The sequence below is a fragment of the Peromyscus eremicus genome, chromosome X, assembly GCF_949786415.1.
Source record: "Peromyscus eremicus chromosome X, PerEre_H2_v1, whole genome shotgun sequence".
In the NCBI taxonomy this organism is placed as follows: domain Eukaryota; kingdom Metazoa; phylum Chordata; class Mammalia; order Rodentia; family Cricetidae; genus Peromyscus; species Peromyscus eremicus.
The window spans coordinates 42137831-42157970 of NC_081439.1; the positions used below are offsets into that span (position 1 = coordinate 42137831).

The window sequence follows — 20140 nt, forward strand, 5'->3', positions numbered from 1 at the left end:
GCTGCTTCGAGTAGTTTTTCCTCAATAATGATGCTAAATAAAAGTCTAAAATGTTGGACAAAAATAGTAGGTAGGACAGTTAAAAAAATCCCCCAACCATTCTCTGTGCATTCATTCCATTTAAACATACCCAAATGAGCCATGAATCAATGGTCCCAAAAAGAGCTCTATTTTCTTCAACAGCCTTTTGAACCGTTCTCACGTTGTCAAGGAGCCAACGAAGCTTCACCGCGCTGAAGTAAGTGCTAAGTGGAAGGCCTGTCTTGGACTAGAACAGTTCCACAGTGCAGTCAGTAAACTACACCTACCACAGTTGAAAACAAAACTGCTAAAGAAAAGAACTCAACAACAACAACAAACTGCTTAGTGGATTGTCTAAAGACTTTTCAAATGAAAGTACCTTTCCTATCCCATGGTACAGAGAAGCATGCTCATGACCAAAGAGCACAGCAATTACATTTGCAGTTCAAAGAGTAGCCACGTAAGCAAGGTAAAGAGAAAACTAAGTGACACACCATCTTTTAATTAGATAGTGACAGTGCAATGTCAGTTTGCAATAAATCGCTCATCTGTCGATCTAAACCAAAAGTCTGCACTTTATTTTACTTTTCATGACAGATTGTGAGCTTAATAGTCATAAATTAATAACAATAGCAAGAAAACTACTTTCAAACACATAATTTAATGACCTACCATATTTGTGCGTATGCACATATACATACATACCTATTCAAATATCAGTGGAAAATAAATAAATAAAGCAGAGGTCAACGACATGCCAGATTAAAACCATACAGAATTGCTGTCCATAAGAAAGCAGCTGGCTAAAGTCAGCACATACAATGACTGGAAGAAAATGGAACTCGTGTGCTTATTGCTCTTTCTTGAGAATGAGTGAGGTCCAATTCTTGTTAGCATATTAAATATCCAATTTCTTTATAAAGTTCAAGTAAAGGCATTAAAGATGTAATTAAAGTAACATAAAAGTGATACAATTAGCTTTCTCTCCTTCTTATCCTATGCCCCTATTCTTACCTCACATGAACATACGTCATGAAAAAATTCAAATCATAGCTGATGTGCTATACTGATACGTACGTGCCTATAATCTCAACATTTGAGAGGCAGAAGCAAAAAGATTGCTGAGGAGCTGGAGAGAGGGGCTTAGCACTTAAGGCGCTGGCTGCTCTTCCAGAGGACCCAGGTTTCGTTCCCAGTACCCATATGGTGTCTAATAGCTGTCTGAAACTCCAGGCCCAGGGAATCGAACACTCTCTTGCCTATGTGGGCACCAGGCATGCATGCAGTGCACAGCTAACACATGCTGGCAAAACACCCAGACACATAAAATAAAATAAAAGGTATAGAAGAGGATTGTTGCAAGGTTGAGGCAGGCCTGTTTGGTATATACATGGAGCTCCAAGTCTAGCCAGGGAGGGCTACACAGTAAGACCCTGTCTCAAAAAATGCTTTCCAAATTTTTTTATTGAAAAATATCTTCATACAATATATTCCAATCACAGTTCCCTTCCCACAACACCTCCCTCCTCACAGCCCCCCACCCACTCAATTCCATGTGCTTTCTCTCTCTCTCTAGTAAACAAATAAGCAAACAAACAAGAAACCCCACAAACCCTAATTTTAAAAAAGCAAAGAGAAAAGACAAAAGAAACACACACACACACACACACACACACACACACACACACACACACACACAGAAAATCCATAAAAACATATAACTAGAAATCATAATGTTCTCAAATATTTTAACTCCATCGGCAAGTTAAAAATCTTAAGGTTTCTAGCTTTTTGGGGGTTGTTGGGGGCAGAGAGTATCAATGCTCAGAAATAATGGAAGACAGTAACACATGGAAATATTATTTGAGTTGCAAGGTCATCCCACAGAGGTACAGGCTGTCCTCCAGAAGATCCTGTACACCTAATGGACAGTCTTAAATGATGCAGATAAGGAATGTAAATGTTGCCTGCAGTGGTAATGCAGGGAAAACTACACAACCCTTGAAGCTCAGTGCAGACGGTGGGAGGCAGGGTGATGCAGGGTGACAAAAAGAAAAATGGAAAATAAACGGGCAAGACAAGCCTGAAACTACTTAGGCAAGGAAGGGAGCAGACATGGGATTGTCTGCTAGCCTGTTATAATTAATGGTATTTGAATAGTAGCTTCAGATCCAAGAACCAACATGTTTCCCACTGGCAAATAAAAAGAGGACACATCTCATTAAAAGAAAAAGAACTTCTTTTTGGGTTCTAGAAGAACTTGAACTTGCTAAGAAATTAACTTGACTTATCTAAAGAGAAAGATCTATATGAGGATTTAAAATTAGACATATTTTATTATTCTTTTTCATGTGAAAAAAGTTTGTTTTGTTTTTTGCTTTGTTTTATTTAAAAAACAAAAACAAAAAAAAGGTCTTTAGTGAAGGTCTTGAATACTGCTTACTTTTTCTTTCTCACCGAATCCAGGTTACTAAAAACTCAAAAGCACTCAGGACTTTCTTCAGTGGGCAATGGGAACTATGCTGATCGATTCTGAAAGTATGGGTGAATTAAAGAAAACAGCCCTTGGGGCATATGATTTAAGCTACTGGGACATTATGATCTCTACCAGTCTGTCCTCTTGGGGTACTGTTATTTCATTTCCCCACAGAACAAGAAAGAAAGCTAAAGACTTGATTTGACCACAGTTATCTGAAAGAAATATTCTAGAAGTTGTATAATATAACCATTTTACCATAGGTTGTAAGACTGAAATAGTCTTTCTCATGAAATCTGCAAACTTTTTTTTTTTTTTTTTTTTTTTTTTTTTTTTTTTTTTTTTTTGGTTTTTCGAGACAGGGTTTCTCTGTGTAGCTTTGCGCCTTTCCTGGAACTCACTTGGTAGCCCAGGCTGGCCTCGAACTCACAGAGATCCGCCTGCCTCTGCCTCCCGAGTGCTGGGATTAAAGGCGTGCGCCACCACCGCCCGGCAAACTTTTTTTAAATACACATTCTTACAGTGTACTTCTGAAGAGATTTCTTACCTTGACAAAGTTATTATTTCCTGGAATTCTTTTACTAAGTTTCTCAACGGTAGACTGGGTTCTTAGGTCAAGCCACACTATAGATCAAAACATAATAATACATAAGAAGAACGTCATAAAAATGAGAACTTAGTAAAATCACTGTCACAGATAAGAGACTGATTAGTTTCCATAAGCAATTAAAATGCTATAGCTTTTAAAGGATAGAAATTAGAAAATTAGGAATGAATAGACATACTGTTAGAAGAAAATATATTTACAAAGGAGAATTGAAAGCTTTTATGCAAAATTACAGACCAAATTATAGGAACAATACAAACCTTGGGGCTTTTATTTTGCATTATTTATTTTGTATTATTACAGGAAAAAAAAACTATGAAAGAGCATTTGGAGTAGGGATTTTCTAAACACACATGAGTAGAGAGAAGACGTAAAAGCCGGGCAGGCTAGTTGGCAGTGGAAAACGCACAGCTCAGGATAAAATGTATATCTTAGAAACCTTGGGAGAAGACTGTGACAAAGACCAAGTAGAGAACCCGATGGGATGCTTATTTATAATAAAATCTTTCAAGGGATGCAAGATCTGAAATCATTATTTTCTTTAATTACAATCCATTTCGTTGCTGGATTATATGGGGAAAACTCTACTTTAATGGACCACCATTTTCTTTCCTAAGTTTCTGTTACCTGCTTTCTGAACTCCAAGTAGAAAATATCTCATTTTGCTTTGTGACAGAAGCTTGGGGAGGAGAATGCACTAAAAACTATAAAATAGATTGCATAAGTGATCAATAAACCAGATTTGCTATCTTTTGTTTTTTAAGAGACTGGGTCTATTGTATTTAACTTTTATAACTTTTAATCTACTAGTGGTAAGTCAGTATTTTTAGGACACTATGCTCAGATGCTTCCTGAAAGAACCTGAGGCCCATAGTCTAAAGGACTCCAGGGCAGATAATGCAAGCTTGCACACTACATTTTTGAATGTTGCCAGATACCTTGTTTGGTTCACTTAACAGTGTTATTCTGTTCTCTTCATTTAGAATCAGTTCCTCTCTGTAGTAAATTTTTACAAATTTGTTATAATTATCTAAATAGCTCTGAGCTTCATTTTGATAGTACTAATTCCCATGAGATTTAAACTAGAGACTTCAGGATAAAATACTGGTTTTTGTAGGTATAAAAAGCAGCAAGCAAGTGACCCACATGACAACCAAGAAAAGAGAAGGAGAGCAAAACTCATGAAAACAGATGGCCTATACGTAAGATCTTCATTTGGCACCCAGCACCTACTCCTTGACCCCAGAAGCATTATCTCAAATTCCCTTGGGGGATTTAGATTTCCATAACCCCCAGCTGTGTGGTTTATCAAAGAATTTCCCTACCCCAAGTTCCAGGGTGAGGTGTAAACCCTAAGTTCTTACATAAGAGATCCCTTGGCCAAATCGCCGAACCGAGATTTATGGTCAGCCTTCAATTGTCATTCTCGGCTACGTTTGGCACTGTGTGATTTGGGCCTGCTATTTTCATGACAGGAGATCTGAGTCTGTCATGTGAGGAACCATCTTGGAAAAGATAGGCTTGAAGGTGATACCAGTGACTTTCTGTATTCAGAACCAATCAACACCTAAACTATGCTACCACTGGGTGACTAGATCCATTAGCAAAATAAAATGCTTTTATTATTTTTTTTCACTTGACTTAGTTGGAGCTGAGTTTTCTAGTACAATGTCAGGACACAAACCATTAGCAATATCATCAGAGGTGGCAACATCTCCCATCTCAAAGGAACAGAGTCAGCTCCATTTTACATAGTAACAGTACTGTGTGATGATGACAAAAATAGACTTTGCTCACAGACAAGCAACCTTAGCAGATGTTATTGGATTAACAAGAGTAACTGGGAAAGTGGAAGGATTCAGAGGAGAGGTTTTAAATCTATGATATGTACGATTAACAAGCACATCTTAATTCTCAGTGTTTTCAACTACAATGAGCTATGAAGTGAAAAATCAATTTAGTGAGTTTTGATTCCTACTTCAAAAGATTAAATGGTAGATTGGGATAGCAAATATTAGAGTTTATTGTACTTCATAGGATAAAGGTCAATTTGGGAAACATTTGTTTTAGTTATATGGGTTTGTTGAATCATAATATAAAATACATTTCTTAGAGAGGGATCTAAACAAATATATTTGACATCCATAGACTCTTGGCTTGCTGGCCTCTTTGATAATATAAGCCTCCTACATCTGGTGTTCTCCCTCCTTCCGTCTCTTCCTCTCCTCCCCACCACCCTAGCCTCTCACTGGGGTTAGGTAGAGATGGAATAGGGGACTTCCCAAATGCCATGCAAGCACTCTTCCACTGACTCCACACCAGCAGTCCCTGTTTATCAACATCTTAATGGACACAACACTTACTGGGGAGCTGAAAGACAGACCCCATACTCCACGATTCGGGCACAGTAAAGCTGTGAATTGGACCCACAAATTTGTCTTTAAATAAGTGCCCTCCTTCCAAATATCACTACTAGAACTCCACGGCAGTGATTCTTTCTTAGGAAGCTAATAGAACCACCTAGGAAACTTTGAACTTATCTAACCATGACCTACCTTGCAGGATTCTGGTTTAAGTCTAGGCCAGGCCTAAGCCTACGTACTTTTCTCTGAGTATTCCAAGTAGTCCAACACAATACTAATAGGTGAGTATGTCTTTTGTAGGGCATGTTCTTTAGTGTATTAATGTGCTCCAAATAATTAATTCAAAACCAAAGCAAGCACTGACAATAAGGTAGCACTAGGAATCTCAGTAGTCCAGTGACTTTATTGCTCTTAACAAAGACTAGTTAACCAGGCTTGTAGTTAGGCTTGACAACAGTGGTATCCATGGAGTTAAATCCTCACTACAAAGAATCAAAACACTGAATGTAAAATCATGAAACCAAAGTTCTAAATTTGGCTTTGCTACCAACAAGCTTTATGACTTGTGCAATTATTTAAACCTTCTTGACCCGGATCCTCTACAAAATAAGGATGCTGGAGTGGATGGCATCTAAAGTCCTTTTCCTTCCACTGTTCCAGGATTGCAGAAGGCTGCCATGATATTTACTTTTGGGTTTTTTTTTTTTATAATCAAAGAGTACATGGCAATTAGAGTATATGGAAAGAATTAGTACAAATGGCAAAGAAAAAAGATGTCAGTGGTTGTTGATATACTACCAAAGCAACTCACAAATGTTCAAAATTAATTGAATTAAGAACAAAACAATTAGAAAACTCATTACAGAAGCTAAGATGGCAGAATTAGATTTGCAGAATAAGAGATCAAAAGCCAAAGAGAAGACCCCCAAAGCTGGAGGACGAAGCCCCTTGTGGAGGTAATTTCTGAGATCAAAAGAAGTGACAGATCCAGATCTGGCAGCAGCAGTCAATTTCCCCCAACGTGTCTGAGTTGGGAGGCTGGGACATGAGCAACAGCCAGAGCACCAATACCTGAGGAAGTACCAGCAGCTGGAACTGAAGAGCCAGAGGGCACAGCGGCAACTGGAACTGAAGAGCCAGGAGAAACTGGAGCAGCTGGAGCATTAGGAGAAATAACGGCAATTCATGCTAGAGACAGCCAGGTTCAAGGTCTATGTGTGCTTGTTTGGAAATGGTAGATCACTTGGGCAAGTTCATCAGAATGAATGTTTTTTCTACACATGTGAATGTAGAAAAAGAAATAGAAGAGGCACGGAGTAGAAGGGAACAAAGAAAGTCCAGTCTGAACGTCTGGTTTACTAGCACTTCCATTTGGATGGAAACCGTGTAAGTGTGTGTTTCTTGTTCAGAAAAATTCTTCCCTACTTGGCAACATATATGCATCTTAGTTCAAAAAAACCAAACTAAAATCATGCATGATACATTACAAGAGCACATCTTCAGGGGATGTTAAAAGAACATGCTACAGTCCCTGCTGTGGTCATATGCTGCAGGACATGAAAGAGCTATTTTGGGAAAGTGTGATCCCAAGAAAGTACTTTCCTCATTGGGTAGCTGGAAGTAAAATCATTTCCATAGACGGGAACAGCACTGTTTCCTAGGAATAGGGAACTGCTAATTCTTAAAGTTATAAAGTAATATATAGTAGGAAATAAACTCTAAGGAGCACAGAATGCTATATAAACCCCTTCTAGAAGTTATTAATGGCTTTTATTTAGACTAAGGAAATAGGAATTTCAATGGTCCAGACCATCCAATGAATAGTTTACAAAAATAATTTGGATGGTGTGAATAAAGTCACATCTAATATATTTAGTTTGTCCTGATAAAAGAGTTTTATGAGTGAAGAGAAATGTAGTTGTCTCAATCTCTATGGACCATTGTTAGTTAAGTGATATACACAGTACAAAAGAAATCATCATCTTCAGAGGATATTGAATAATAAATCACAAATCTGAACAATTTTGGCTAATCATCACAACAGGAAGCAACAAGCACATCTAAGAAAATGAAAATGGAAAAATCGCTAGGAATCATCTATATCTGGTTGGCTAAGCACAAAGCAAATAGTGAGTCTCCTCTGAGATGGTTTGTCCTGAGCAGTTTGCAGTGTGGTAAGATGAAAGGAAGGCTCCATGTTATCCACCACACCATAAGCAAGGACCACCAGAGTTTTACAAAATGTTACTGGCTTCTTTCCTGTCGATAATATAAGAATTGTAAGTGCCAATAGTTAAGCCATGAATTAAGCTGGTTAAAAGGTCATATACAAGGAAGAAGAGACTCTGCCCCTCATTTGAGGATATTTTCAATAACAGATGGGGCCAAAAGAAAAATGGGGAGTAGGAAAGGCAGAAAAATTAAAACCCATTCACCTCCCTCCCCGTGTGTGTGTGTGTGTGTGTGTGTGTGTGTGTGTGTGTGTGTGTGTGTGTGTTTACAAATGCATATACATGCAGAATCTGAAATCAACTTTAGCTGTTAGTACATAAAAGCCAAAATGCCAATGACAGACTTGAGTGTCTGGGAAGTAGTGACACTCCTCCTTAGACACTGTACTACTGTGTACTTTATTAATTCTAATATATATTAGAACGTGCGTGCGTGCGTGTGCGCGCGCGCGCGCGCGCGCACACACACACACACACACATATATATATACATATATAAAATATATGTGGACATCTAACAATAGGTCATATGTACCTATGGGATCCACTGAACTTTCTCTGTTTATAGTCAGAAAAGATAGCAGTAAGCACACAGCTTTATTGCAAGTTAGCATAGCCTTTGTCAGGATTCTGTTTGTTGGATAAACCTATACCATGACCACCAATTAATTTAAGATTGTATATCTTATTTCCCCTGTTCCTGTACTAGGGGTAAATATATTCACTGTTTACCATGCATATGGTAAAAAACAAGGCCACATGAAAGGGATTTTCTTTTCATTTTGTTTTCTCGGTTGCTTGTTCATAATAAATATTGTTCATCAGTTATATAATTCGGTTGAGTCAAACCAGGAAAATGAAAAGAATAGGCTAGAGTGACAGAGCTTTACAAGAGGAAGAGGAAAAGGAAGAAAAGAGTGCTCTCAACTGATCTCATTGTTTTGCTTTGTTTAGAGTCGTGTATATCCCAGGCTGCCCTCAGATTCACTATACAGTGTGTGTGTGTGTGTGTGTGTGTGTGTGTGTGTGTGTGTGTGTGTATGGAATATCTATCTATATATAGTGAATATATACATATGAACTCCTGATCTCCCTGGCTCCATGCCCCAAGGGCTTGGATCAATGTACCACCAATGGTTTTGGACTGAATATATCATAGGAAAAATCATAATGAACTCCTAACCCCAAATTTGAAGGAGTTAGGATGGGAAGCCCTTGGGAAGTGATTAGGTTAGAACCACAGAGTCTCACAAATGGGATTAGTACACTTATAAAAAGATTGGAAAGAGTTTGCTTTCTTGCACTCTGCTCTCCACCATATGGAGATCAAGGTGCCAGTTGATTTGGTCTTGTGAGGGCACCTTCATCTTAGCCTCAAACTTTTAACGTCCACAACTATCATAAACACAAATCTACTGAATAAGCCACCGAGTCTATGGTATTTTGGTTCTATCAGCCTGAATTAAGATAGAGAAAATTAAAAGTGCAAACATCCCTGAATGCTTAAGGGAAGTTCCTTGTCTGTATATCCTTCATAATGGGTGTTAGCAGCTTAGATGCAAGATTGTAAAACATCGGTAGCCAACTTCTGCCCTCCGGGGTTCTCCCATTGTGCTGTAAACCTGTACAGACTTACATATAGTCTTAAATAGACCTTGTCCCTCCTTAATAAACAGCATTCAGCATTAAATAAATAAAAAAAAATTGAAAAAAAAGTGCAAACATCACACCCTGATAAAAACAAGCCAAAGAAGCTTGACCACATATCCATGGGGCAATCTAATTCTGATTCCACTAATCCCATGTGATCTTTCTTTTGAGTAAAGCTGCTAAATATTTAGTAGCATGATGAAACTCTCAACTGAAACCTACATGGATGGGTGATAATTCGATGTTTTTCTAGGTGAAATGAAGTTGGAGGAAGAATCTCTCCTTGTAATGGTTAAGCAGCTTCTTTCTCTAAATCTTTTCTCTTCTCTAGTTCTCCTGGCATTTCTTCCTCTAGCTGCCAAATTTCTACTCCTCATTTCTGTGACACAAAGCTAAACGACAAGCCTCCTTGGTTAGCTGAGGTATATTTAGGGGTCACCACAGAACATGGAACATACAAAGGTATCTAGCCAAGTTTTTGGATTTAATTGTACATTCCTTCCTACAGTGAAGTCATCTATAATAAGTTGAGATGATCACATCTGTGCTGGAAATTTCCAAATCTGCTTTGAAAGCAATTTAAAGCCAAGTGTAGTGGTGCACCCCAGTAAATCAAGCACTTGGGAGGTGGAGGGAGGAAGATCAGGAGTTCAAAGTTATCCTTAGCTACATAGTGGGTTCAAGACCAGCATGGAACACTTAAAACAAACAAAGTCCATCAAGACAGCTCAGCGGGTAAAGGTGCTTGGTGCCCGGCCTGGCAACTTGTTTGACCCTTGAGATCTACAAGGTGAAAGTAGAAAACTGACCCTAGTCAGTTATTCTCTTTTTTCCACATCCCTGCCACAGAATACATGCCTGCCTTCCCTGAAAATAACTAAATAAACGCAATAAATAAATGGAATAAAAGCTTTCAAGCAAATCTTTCAAAACTATAAATAAATAAAAACTTTCAAAACAATCTAATTTCTAATTGCCTAGAAAATAGCTTCAAGCAGAAATTTAATAACTCATATAAAACAAAAAGCTATTTTCCTCCCTTAATATTACTTAACTAACTTCCATTCTCATAAGCTCTAATTTATTTTTTTAATTTTTCTGTCATCTCTTTTGTGAAACAGTGCTGGGGTTTTGCTAAAGCTGTAATACAGCGTTTAAGCACAGTGCTAAGAAGAAAAGAGGGATCCAGAACAAAAAGACACAAGCTAGAACATGAGTGCGAGCTTCTCAGAGAATCGTCGCCTCCTTCATGCTTAGGACTTCTCCAGTGCACACACACACAGTTGGATCTGGCCTCTAAGAGGTCTTGCCAGTTTTTCTCCTCTTCATTTTCACTGCACTTTCTCAGTAACTAACTAGCAGTTTCAATTAATAGCTTTCACCGCACAGAAACAGCCTGTCCTTTAACAGATACATATTTAGATTAATATGTTCTTATTTGCTTCCCATTCTTGTTTCATATTCCTTTCCTTCTTTTTGAAAATCATTCAGTTTCCCTTCTTTATAACTTACTATGATAATCATACATTATTTTATCTCTTCTTTTCTCCTTTTGTTTTTTTGAAACAGAGTTTTCCTTAGGTGACCTAGAACATGCCATGTAATCCAAGTTGGCTCTGAACTTGAGACAATCTTCCTGCCTCAGTGCTGGAAGTTTAGGCATGTGCCCTCAAAGCCAGCATGATTTGCTATTTGTGACATAAATCTTTTAATGGTTATAGATTTAGAACACAACTTTCCTTTCAGGAAGTAGCAGTATCATTTAGTGCTCTGCAACTGTCATGTGCTAAGGATGGTGCTAGTGTCTACTCAGGGAGATTTACAGCTAAGTTGTGACACCTACTGGTAATCTCCTCGAGATTTTTGAGGTTTGTATACCCTAACAAACAGTTAAATCCATAACAGAATCATCTAAAATTCTGATAATTTATCTTTAAAGGTTCAAATTTTTAGATAGAAAGTACCAATATACAAATAGGTTATAGACAATTTTGAACACTTGCAATTTTGAGTTTTCAGGGTAGGGGGTAGAAAGATCTCTTTGAGATGTCAGAAACACAGTGGGGGTCATAAAACAGTTCTGGAACTATCCACCCATGTATATGATCACAAATAATCAGCAAAAGGAGAAAGCAAGGGAGAGAGTTAATAAATATGTGACTAACTATGATCTGGAAAAACTGAAGAGAACTCTGCTGCCCATCTCCGATTATAGGAAACATGAACCTACGGTTTTCCAGCCAGATGACTTAGTGTGACCACCTCTGCAAATGGAACAAGGCTTGTGCTGCACCTCTGCATGATGGCTTACCCACGGCATTGTAGAGAGGCTCTCCAGTTAGCTTGTCCCAGACTACTGTGGTTTCCCTCTGGTTGCTGACACCAATGGCTTTAACAAGAAAGTCAACAGAAAGAAGACATTAAACACATAGAATATTACTTCAGGATAATAGGAACAACTAACATTTTTTAAAACCTTGCATTTTTTTTTTTGGAGACAGGGCCTCACTATGTAGTCTGGAACTCCCTATGTAGATAGACTGACCTTGAATTGACAGAGACCGACCCCCTACACACTGCCACTTCTGCCTCCAGAATGCTATGATTAAAGACATAGGCCACCATATCCAGCCTTCCATTTGGAATATTGGTAGTGATATCTGGTTTATTTTCCTTAAATACTCTTGGGGGGGGAAAAGCGAACATACAATGTAAAGTTTTTAACTCTACAGAATCCTTCTACTTCACTTGAAGCACACAACAATGACATGGATCCTTATCATTATTGAGAAAAGGCTCCAGACTGTCTCAAAGGATGCAATAACTTCACCAGTTTACAATGACTTATTTGGTATTATGTGCAACAATAAACAGTTTGTTTACTAATTGTTATGGGAAATGTCCCTTCCTATAGGTGTACATATGTGCATACACGCATTTTAAGGAAATAGCCACAGCCAGGCATGGTAGTAGAAATGCGTGCCTGCAGTCCCCAGTGTTTAGGAGGCTGAGTGAGGAAGGAGACCAGAAGTCAGGGCCAGTCTGGGCTACACAGGGAACTCAAGGACTATATGAGGGAGGCACTGTCTGTGAAGATAGACAGGTCAGTGAGATGGCTCCGCAGGTAAAGGTACTTGCCACACAAGTTTGATGGCTTAGAGTTTGCTCCCTGGAATCAAGATAAATGAACAGAGAACTACAAAGACTCCACCAAGTCATCCTCTGACCTGCACACACACTCCGTAGTACATACACAACCCCACCCCCAACACATACTGTCTTTACAAAGTTAAGAAATATTAAAGAAATATTCAGTAGCACTTAGGCTCACCAAAGCCAACTAGCTGCTGTTTAAATTCCAATCTTGAGGCTCCTTATTTTGTCTCCTTGGCGTTTTATTTCTTGTAAAGTAAGTTTTATTTCCCGTAAACATTTCTTGTAAGTTCAAAGTCCCCACCTAGCAATAAGTCACTACATACGAAAACAAATGTCTGGTAGAAATTAGTATTGAACAAATGTCACTCAGAGCTGCTGTCATCATCACCACTGAGTGCAGCGACTGTTGCAGACAGTGAGCCTGGCCTAAGCAGGGTAAGAGAGTCCCTTGGAATCTCCGATGGTACATACAACAGCAGGAGCCTAGCAATGGGTGGCTACAGTGGAATATTGCGAAAGTGATACTTGTTTGAAAATGAAAACTTCACAATGTGGAACCACAGTGAATTCACAACTAAAAGAGTCCATTTCCTCATTCATTGCTAATTTCCCTGTAAATCAGCTGGCTGCTCTTTTTAGTCACAATCCTCAAGTCACATGTCTGTCATGCAACCTTTCTTTATTGGCTCCCTCTGACTCACACTGAGAATCTAATCTAGAGCTATTTCCATCTGATTCTTGGGTCCAGGATTTCTCTATAACCACTCCCTTTCTCCTCTGTCTTAATTCCATCCCTTCATGCCAAGTGAAACTGCTTTCCTTGCAGACAATCAAAGTCCACGGAAATCGCTTTTCAGGAGTCTCCTCAGGCCACAGATATCTTTATTACCGCACACAGGTCTGCAACGCCACTGAGCTTTCTCGGTGTTCCAACACTTGCTGTTGTACCCTAAAATCCTTTTAAAATTACATTTATTTACATATATTAATTACACTTATTTATTGAGGAGGAGGCTTGAAGGTGGAGGTCGGAGAACAACTTGCAGAAATTAGTTCTCGCCTTCCACCATGGAGGGCCTGGGGGTTGAACTCAGGTTGCAAGGCCTGACAGCAGTTGCCTCTAACCACTGAGCCATCTTACCTGCCCGAAGCCTAGCATGGTGGCTCATGACTGCAATCCCAGCACATTTTGGAGACTGGAGTAGGAGGTTCACTATGGGTTTGAGACTAGTCTCAGTACAGAGTAAGTTTCAGACCAGTCTGGACTACATATCCAGATCTTATCTCCTATCACAAAGACAAACAAACATAAAACCATACATACATATAGACGAACAAAAAGTTATAACCACAATTAAGAAAATATACTTAGAAAAAGTCTTTGTACTTAAAACTTGAAGTCTTAGTAATTATTATCCAGGCCATATTATGGATAACATGAATCCTTTGAAAAATAAAAACAGGGTAGGATATAGCTGAGTGATTATCATGTGTGGGGCCCTGTACAGAATCCCCAGCTAAAATCAGTAAATACTGGTTTCATTTAACATTGTAATACATTTTGGAATTAAAACCTGTAAATGCACCGAGGAAAATAATAAGCTTCACAAAAATAGCTTTCTTGCTACTACAAGCAACATGTGGGAAGATGTACTAAGCTTTTCACACTGAGCTTGGTGGCATATGCCTATAATCCCAGCATTTAGTAAGCTGAGGCAGGAGGATAGAGTTTGTGGGTTCAAAGCCAGCTACACAGCTAGTCACTGTCTCAAAATAAAAAAAAACCCTGTTTGCTTTTCAGGCAGTCAAAAACTGTGTGTAGTTTTACACGTAACATGTATACTTGAAAATTCAAAACAAGATATGGCCACTAGTGGAACATTATTTTGCAGAAAAAGGTGCTTCCCTGAGACTATCATGAGGTTCACAAGCGTAAGACATGACAGCAATCTGTGTGTTAGGGTGAAGGAGTGGATGTGTGGGCTTTCCTTCTCTCTATCACCAAAAGAACTGCTGCAAATGTAACTCCTGAGGACCTATGGCCTCGTTTTTGAAACAGCTTTTGCCTATCACTTAACGAGAACATCTGGCATTGTAATTTTGTGTATGTGGTAACTCCTCAAGTGCCATTAAAGGCAAACATAACTGCCTAACACAGACAGAGCAGCCTACTCCCCGGCTTTAGGTTTAAATGTGCTGTTCAACTAGACAGTATATTTTAATTTAGGAGACATCGTTCACAGTGGCTTAGGTTAAAAAAAGACATTTTTATGGTGAGGGTGTCTGAGAAAGGTGTCTCAATTCAGTAGATCACTCTGATCTTGAACTCCTAAGTAATCAGCTTGCTTAAGCCTTCCAAGTGCTGAGACTATAGACGTGCATGATCACACTCAACTTCGAAGTCAGTACTTTTTGATAGATGGAGAGAACTAAAATGAATGAATCAGGAATTTGGGAAAGGTATATAACCAGATATGATGAACTCTGTTAATGATTATCAGATAAGACTAAATGATATTGCTCTTCACTGGCAAAGCTCATTCACTTGTTGCATAGGAAACATAAATTAAATGTTTTGGGAGATTATTATCAAGGTGGCTCAGGGAAAACCTGGTCCAAGAGTTATAAGAGCAGTACTTAATGCCCTCTGTTAATGGCCAGCTACATGTCCTGCAGTCCTCTTCCCCCACTGCAGTGAAAGGAAGCTGCTTTAGGCGACTGCTGATCCTTTACAGTTTTTATAGTTTGGTTACCTATCGTTCTACATAGGAAAGCAAAAGCTTGCCCTTCTAATGACAATTCAGTAAATTATCAGGGGAAAGCAGTAGCGTGACTTGTCTAGTATAGCGGGCATTACGGGATAGTCTCATCCTTAGCTACAGGCTGTTGGTTGCCGGGAAGGAATCGCTTTGGTTTGGTATGATTTTTATATTGGAGAAATAGGTATATCAACAAGACAGTAGCTTTAATCCCAGCCCTTGGAAGATAGAGGCAGGTGGATGTCTGAGTCTGAGGCCAGCCTAATCTACATAGAGAGGTCCAAGACAGCCAGGGCTACATATGGAGGAGGAGAAAGAGGAAGAGGAGACAGATACATGCTAAAGTCTTACAGGCCAGTTGTTGCAAGTGCAAGACAAATTCCTTGGTGAGGAACTGTGTGTCATCTTCACATACCCCACAAAGCCCAGAATGACAGGTATATGGGTGGGCCCAGAAGGCCACCATATTGCATCCCACCTTATGTGTCAGGAAGGTAGAACAATGTTAATGCCAAGGTCAGTTATCCTGGACTCTATATGAAATATGTCTTTAAGCTGTGAAGTTTATTTATGCCTCAGAGACAATGACTCTTTTGACATTACTTATTCTGAGCATTACTGAGCACCTTTGTGGTTTATACTGTTGCAGACTGTTAGAATATCCCCTAAGAAAAAATAGCAATCATTTTGATGTACAGCTCACATCAATGTGGTGATTGCACTTCTATTTAGATGTAAGAATAGCTGGGCATTGGTGGTGCATGCCTTTAATCCCAGCACTTGGGAGGCAGAGATAGGCAGAGGCAGAATTCTCCTTCTCCAGCACCATGTCTGCCTATGTGCTGCCATGCTTCCCACCATGATGATAATGGACTAAACCTCTGAACCTGTAAGCCAGCCCCAATTAAATGTTTTTCTTTATAGGAGTTGCCATGTTCATATGTCTAAGACAGGAGCTGGTACCAGGGGTTGAATGTTGCTGTGATATGCCTGACTGCGCTTTTGTTTGGGGGGAAAAGGAGACTTTGGGACTTTGGGGTAAGAAAGCACTTGAATGCTTTAAGCGGGTCTTAATGGGCCATCCTAGTAGGAACATGGAAGACAGTGGTGCTGAGGATGATTTGAACTGTGGGGGCTCAGCTCAAGGGGTTTCAGAGAAGAACTTCAGGATGTGACCTAGAAACTGTTTTTGTGATATTCTGGCAAAGATGTGGCTGCTTTCTGCCCTTGTCCCAAAAATCTGCCTGAGGTTAAATTGAAGAGTTGTGGATTAACAGCTTTGGCAGAGGACATTTCCAAACAACCTTCCATTGACTGTGTCGTGTGGCTATTAATGGATTATCATGCAGATCTATAATGAAAAGGAGCAAGCTGAACAAGGAACAAGGAAACTGTATACAAAATATACCAGGAAGTGTAATGGAGCCCAAGGAGATAAGTTTAAAGAAAAGCCTTATCCTAAATGGAATAAAGGAAGTGGTGACCTCAGGGCAAGATCCCACCTAGCTAAGTTTCCAATCTGTGGAAGGGAATTAAAAGCTTAGGGCCAGGTGTGGTAGTACATGCTTTTTATCCCTGCACTCTAAGCAGAGGCAGGCAGATCTCTGAGTTCAAAGTCAGCCTGGTCTACAGTTCAAGTTTCAGAAAAGCCAAGCTTAGGCAGTGAAAGAAACTATAAAAACCAGAAAGCTGTTGAAAATGTACTTGAACGAGTGGGCCATGTTCCAGCACCAGAAAGCAGCAGAATTTGGCAGCTTTGGCCACATGGTTTGGCTTTAGAATTAAGGATACAAGAAAGGGATTATGAAATCTTCCTCCATCACTAAGGTAAGCCTGTTGAGGCCAGGCATGTGTCAGAGGTGTCTCTGAATGGCCTTTGTGTGAAGCTGTGAAGGTGAAGACCCCAAGATGTTGGAGATGCCAGAGCTGTGGGATACCTGCTGAGGAGAGCTGCTAATGGAGAGTGGAACAGCCCAAGAGAAAGAAGTGTGTTGTAGTCAACAAAGCTGAAAGGATTTGGAGATCTGAAGAGCTCTCTGACATCAGACATGGAGATGCAAAATTTGGAGTTTGCCCAGCTGTTTCTCAGTCTTGCTTTGATCCAGTATGTCCTCACTATGCTCCCTTTCCTCCTTTTTGGAATGGTAATGTATATCCTGTGTCATTGTATGTTGGAAGTATGTGATCTGCTTTTTCATTTTGATCTTACAGGGGGTTAAAGTTAAGAGACTGCCATGATTCTCAGAAGAGACTTCGAACTTTGGACTTTTAAACAGTGTTGAGACTGTGATAGACTATGGAAGGGTTACTTTTGTAGTTGGACTGAATGCAATTTTGCATTATGATATGGCTACAAGTCTTTGGGGCCAGGGAGGAGAATGTGGTGGTTTGAAAGAAAATGGCCCCTGATATAGAAATTTAGGATATAGCTATGATAAGATAAAAGGGTAGACTATTGAATCTACTTTTAAAGAGCAACAACTTAGGGATTGGGAATCTAGCTCAGTGGTAGAGCACTTGCCTAGCAAGCGCAAGGCCCTGGGTTAAGTCCTCAGCTCCAGAAAAAAAAAAAAAGACAAAATAACAAAAAAGACCAAAAAAAAAAGAGAGAGAGCAGCTTGTTTGAAATATTTTACATTGCTATGGATTTTAGTTTATTGACAGAAATTTAAAGTTAATTTTGTTATACTGTATGTATATTTTTACTCATTTAAGGTATTATGTTTAAACAACACATTTAAAATTGTAATGTATCATTAAGAAATATAAATAGTTAATTATCTATGATAATCAAACTTATAGTCATGTTAGTTAAGATTTTATATATACAAAGATATATTTCAATTAGGTAGATAATCTTCAAACACCTACAGAATATGGCATTTAAAATGTTTCAAAAACTTAGACTTTTCTCAACAATGAGACACACCTGCTCCTGGCAGCACCAATTTACTTCAAAGAGGAAGATGAGGCATCTAAGACACTCTATATGGAGTTTATCTTCTTCTGGGCAAAAATTGCCATTTAGGCAAGAAACTGCTCATGTCTGGACTGCTTGATAATATGTTGTATAAACTGGATATACAGGACTCACTGGAAAATGGCCACTAAATTTTTCCAAAACAAGGCAAAATGGTCCTTTAGTTTCCTGCTTTGCAGAGGAGACTGCCAGACATTCTACAAGACACAGGGAAACTCTAGGCCTATAGGCTTAAGATGGATGCCTCAACATTACAGATGAACTTTGGGTGACTGTCCAGGCAGCCAGATGTCTCTGTCATTCTAGATTTTTGGAAGTTGCTTACAATGCACTTCCTGTTTACTTAGGTAATACATCCTTCTGAGGTCTTTGATGAGTTGAAGACTAGATAGTTATAATTTTAGCTTTCCTTAGTCATGATAAAAGATAAATTAGATATAAAACTTTAGACTCACAAAATAGGATAGATGATAGAATATTTTCTAATTTTGCCAAATATAAATGAACTAGATATTGTTAACTGTAATTCCTGCTTAATAACTGCTTTGTTATATATAATTTTACAATATTAAAATTAAAAGCTTCCTTTTTGATTCAACAGAAAAGGGCAAGTGCTATGGGATGTCTTTCTGTATGCTGTGAATATACGTTGTTCCCATTGGTTAGTAAATAAAGCTGTTTTGGCCTATGGCAAGAAAGCTTATAGCCAGGTGGGAAATTCAAGTGGAGGGACAGAGAAAAAATGGGTGGAATCTGGAAAGATGCTGGCCACTGCCAAAGGAGCAGCAAGATGCCAGCAGACTGGTAATGCCAAGGCCACGTGGCAACTTAGAGATTAATAGAAATGGGTTAAGTTATAAGAGCCAGTTAGCAAGAAGCCTGCCATAGGCCATACAATTGGTAATTAATATAAGCCTCTGAATGATTATTTTATAAGAGGCTGTAGGATAGCAGGGCTGGGTGAGACCAGAGAAAATTCCAGCTACAGGCCCCCAAAGGGAGTGACCCTATTAGTAGGTGTGGTCTTGTGGAATAGGAAGTGTGTCACTGGAGGTGGGCTTGGAAGTTTCAAATGTTCAAGCCAGGCCCTATATCTCTCTTCCTGCTGCCTGCAGATCTAGACATAGAACTCTCGCCTCCTACTGAAGCACCGTGTCTGTCTGAATGCAGCCATGCTTCCTGCTATGATAATAATAGACTAAACCTCTGAACCTGTAAGCCAGTTCTAATAAAATGCTTTCCTTTATAAGACTTGCCACAGTCATGGTGTCTCTTCACAGCTACAGACTATGACAGACCTTGTTTAAAAATCAAAACCAGCCGGGGCAGTGGTGGCGCATGCCTTTAATCCCAGCACTCGGGAGGCAGAGCCAGGCGGATTTCTGTGAGTTTGAGGCCAGCCTGGTCTACAAAATGAGTTCCAGAAAAGGCACAAAGCTACACAGAGAAACACTGTCTCGAAAAACAAAACAAAACAAAACAAAACAAAAAAATCGAAACCAACAGAAAACCAATAATACCAACAAAAATAATCAAATAAAGAAAAAAATTCAATTAGGACAAAAATCTTAGGAGTATGGTAAGTCTTGAAGCCAGGAGGCTATGAATCAAAACACCAAATGCCTGTAATTCCAGTACTTAAAAAGCAGGAGCAGCCAGGCAGCAGTGCCACAAGCCTTTAATCCCAGCACTTGGGAGGCAGAGCCAGGCAGATCTCTGAGTTCGAGGCCAGCCTGGTCTACTGAGCGAGATCCAGGACAGGCACTAAAGCTAGACAGAGAAACCCTGTCTCAAAAAACCTAAAATATAAAAAAAAAGAAAGCAGGAGCAGGATAATTATAGCAAATTTGAAGCCAGACAGGTCTATTTATTTAGCCCTTGTTTCAAAAAAAAAAAG

The 20140-nt window shown here is 39.2% G+C and overlaps 1 protein-coding gene across 2 annotated transcripts in view; it reads right to left on the reverse strand.

Moving 5' to 3' along the window:
* The window catches only part of Gk (glycerol kinase), a 78672-nt gene that overhangs the window by 38897 nt on the left and 19635 nt on the right, over window positions 1-20140 (reverse strand). For both annotated transcript variants that reach the window (XM_059250216.1, XM_059250217.1), the window contains exons 4-6: window positions 11660-11737; window positions 3045-3121; window positions 131-268 (exon numbers count right to left, since the gene is read on the reverse strand). In XM_059250216.1, coding sequence (XP_059106199.1) covers window positions 131-268; window positions 3045-3121; window positions 11660-11737 — 293 coding nt within the window. The remainder of the gene's footprint in view (window positions 1-130; window positions 269-3044; window positions 3122-11659; window positions 11738-20140) is intronic.